Below are 3,572 nucleotides of genomic sequence, written 5' to 3'. Positions count from 1 at the left end.
CAAAACAATCCAACTATATCAAGATAAGATCAGGGAAGTACTTCTGAACGGCAAAGACAACTTACAGGAGCCAACACTGAGTCATGGCAAATCTGTTTGCACACTTGTGCTGATTATGTCAAACCCAGTTTCCTCATCAGAGAGCAGGAGAGGAGGCGAGGAAGAGAGGAAGGAAGGGTAGAGAGCGAGAGAAGGAGCGAGACAGAGAGAGGAACAGTGAACAACGGTGGCAATATGAAAAAAGAACAATGAAAATGTGGAAATAGCATCAAACTGGGATCCCTGAAATTGCAGAGGAAAGCTACGAAACCTGACATGATGAGATATCTCAGTGTCTGCACTGTCGTTTCCTCCCTCTCTCCCTGTCTGCCTTATTCTCTCACTTTGTGTGTGTGTGTGTGTGTGTGTGTGTGTGTTTGGCAGTTTGTGTATTTGTTTGAATTAAAGTGAGCATGCTCACCTTGTCTGGGAATAAAAAAGGAAAAGGTCAGAATCTGTGAGACAGCACTTTTTTGTTCTCATACACAGAAGACAGCTTTCACCTGTCCTACCCACAGCCAAAACAACTCATCAGCCTCCAGTGATATTAAAGCTATCCCCTATAGGTATTAAATCGGAATCGGAATCGGAATGAAAACCAAACCAAGTTCTCTCTCTCTCTCTCTCTCTCTCTCTCTCTCTCTCTCTCTCTCTCTCTCTCTCTCTCTCTCTCTCTCTCTCTCTCTCTCTCTCTCTCTCTCTCTCTCTCTCTCTCTCTCTCTCGGTCATTTCTGCATCTTCTTTCCGATGTCCCCTCGGGCAATGGCATCTTTCCACTTCTTCTTCATCCCATCAGCAAGACGTACCGTATCCACGGACATCATGTCACCAGTAACAAGAGGGGTTACTGGGGTCTTCTCCCCTCCCACCCCCCCAATGCCCTGCAGACATGATGTTATACTGCATGTCAGTGTTGGTGTCCTCATTACAGCTTGACGGCCACCACGCACGCGCCGGCCCGGCCCAGACACAGAGGCGCCACCTAGAGGACAAACACAGGTTGACAGGGTGTGGTGTGGGTTTCTGCCTGCCTGCAGAAATCCTTAAAGATCATCTCTGTTCAATAACATCAGCCGACACCGAAACATTGACAGACATGACCGATATTTTGTGGATTTAAATCGTTTTGATATTATATTCTGATATTAGGTAAAAAAAAATCAACATTACTCGCCGTTTCTCTACAATAATGCAGTGTTGGGTCATAAATGAGGCTAGGCTCTTTCGGACACTGTGGGTTTGAATCCTAAAACTGCGCTAGTTTTAGGACGCCATCTCTCTGATAGTTGGCTACTGTTGGCTAGTGTAAGGCTGTCCTGCATTTGCATATGTCCGTGTGATAATACAAGGACGGGCACTGGCACCCAAAGCGCTTTAGGCAGCATATGGCAGTACTGCAAAGCAGCATAATATTTTATAATACATTAACATGTAGGCACTATGTTTTTACTTATTTTGTATTCAAATTCTAGTCCAAAAGAGGCATGGACAACTTTCGGGCTAATCGCTAGATGATTAATCTCAAAGGGCTATCCTCAAATACATAAAATAAATATTTCATCCCTCCCTAAAATACAGAAATACATCCCCCTACAACTAAAGGAGCAATATGCATTCTACGCACCGTTTCACTTTACCATGTCCATAAATAAGATGATCAAACAATGCTCGTCACCTCCATATACTCCTTGGTAATAGCTGGAGGCAATCCAAAACACATATTTTTGGTACCGCACCGCTTATTCTAACTAGAAGCACATGTTCTAGCTGTCACTACCTTTCTGTCTGCCAGAAAACCTTAAAGCTACCTGCTGGTTTTCTGTGTGAGGCAGGATTTACTGATCAGTGCTGAAGCTTGCAGGAGCAGGGAAACGTAACCACGTGAGCAGTATCAGCAGACTCTCAGGCGGTGTGTGTGTGTGCGTGCGTGCGTGAGTGTGTGTTTGTGAGACTCAGCATGTGTTATTATTATTATTGGTTGTCTCTTGTGGTTATGCGGGGAATCGGACATGCCTGCTATGCTTCTTCACTTTCTCATTCCTCAGTTGACTCTGAGGCCCCCTCCATATCAAACCAGGCTCTATTGGTTTCTCGGGGTCGAGTTCATTAATAGCAATTTATCAATGGACCGTCCAGCCAGCATCATTAACTATAAATCAAACAATACAAGCGATACAATCCTGGCTTTCATCATGGGCTGTAGGTGTCGGCGGGTATCCGTCTTTGATAAGCCAAAGCTGATTAGTTGGGAGGAATTTTATTGCTGAGATTAATCCCACCCCGAAAGCTATCCCCTTAGAAGTTTAGTTAGGACTCAAACTCCCAGAATCCAACTATAGTTTCCCTGACAGAAGGCGTGAGTGACTTTGCGAAGAAAAGTTTGGAGGCAAGCGAAAAAGCCCAGACATCAATAAGAAGCAAGCGAGAGCCCCGTCTCTGAACCAACACACACAAACCCGTCTCCCCATCTCAATGCAGTATTCACTGCAGCAGCAAGGACAATATTAGCATGAAACAAAACACACATTCACATAACAGTGCAACAACATTTGCCGTTCCAGGAGGAAGGTCACAGTGTGTTTTTTTAAACGTTTGTGTGTGTGTTGGCGCATGCTCCCTGTAAGAGTGACATTTTTATTAGTGCCAGAGTGTTACTGCGTGTCACTTGGTTCCAGTAAACTGCAGAGTGGCTGTTTGAGCTTGTTTTCATTGCATTTGTTCGAATGTATGTCAAATATAACACCTGATATATTGGAGTGACTGTGGATTGACTGTGTTTCTTGTGTATTTTGTGTGTGTGTTTATGTGTGTGTGTGTGTGTGCTCGCTTGTGTTGGTAAGGGGTTTGTTTTGCATGTGTTGGTATGTGTGTGCGTGTGTGTGTGTGTACTGTGTGTGTACTGTGTGTGTGTGTGTGTGTGTGTGTGTGTACCTGGGTCCACTCGTTAGTCTGAGGGTCATAAGACTCCACAGTGTTGAGGTACACCTGTCCATCGTAACCGCCCACTGCATAGAGACGGTCGCCAAGGAGACACACCCCCACCGCATCCCGGCTGATGCTCATGGGCGCCACCGTCGTCCAGGCGTCCGTCTGGGGGTCGTACCTGCAAAGGCCCGCACACACACCACACACACACACACACAGCTCTTGGTAAAAGTGATTACTAGAGAAACAGAACTTGCATACACACACACACACACACACACACACACACACACACACACACACAAATGCACACGCACTCGCACACACACAAACACACACAGACACACACACACCTCTCCACACAGTCACTGAGCCGCGAGGCGAGGGAGGAGGCTGGAGCATCGTGGCCTCCGATGGCGTACAGGAAGCCATTCCACGTGGCCACGCCCACTCCACCACGCCGCTTAGCCATTGGGGAACAACCGCTCCACCTGCAGCCAACCAGGAAATAAGAAGCAAGGATCAATCGTTTATGTCGTCGGTCCACTAAAAGACAAAACATCAACGTTTTGCTTATATCAGACTTATGAAAAGGCCAATAGAAACAG

General features: G+C 46.2%; 1 protein-coding gene across 1 annotated transcript in view; it reads right to left on the bottom strand.

Annotated features, from left to right (window-relative positions):
* Window positions 1-764: 764 nt before the first annotated feature.
* Window positions 765-3,572, bottom strand: part of klhl5 (kelch-like family member 5) — a 27,891-nt gene continuing 25,083 nt past the window's right edge. Inside the window, 3 exon segments of the mRNA XM_084465219.1 lie at window positions 765-1,021; window positions 2,971-3,142; window positions 3,318-3,455. Of these exon segments, the coding sequence (XP_084321345.1) occupies window positions 965-1,021; window positions 2,971-3,142; window positions 3,318-3,455 (367 nt within the window). The 3' untranslated portion in view covers window positions 765-964.

Source organism: Micromesistius poutassou, assembly GCF_964030765.1.
Source record: "Micromesistius poutassou genome assembly, chromosome: 3".
Taxonomy (NCBI): Eukaryota; Metazoa; Chordata; class Actinopteri; order Gadiformes; family Gadidae; genus Micromesistius; species Micromesistius poutassou.
Note: the sequence above shows the minus strand (reverse complement) of the source record. Positions and strands in the feature narration are given on the sequence as shown.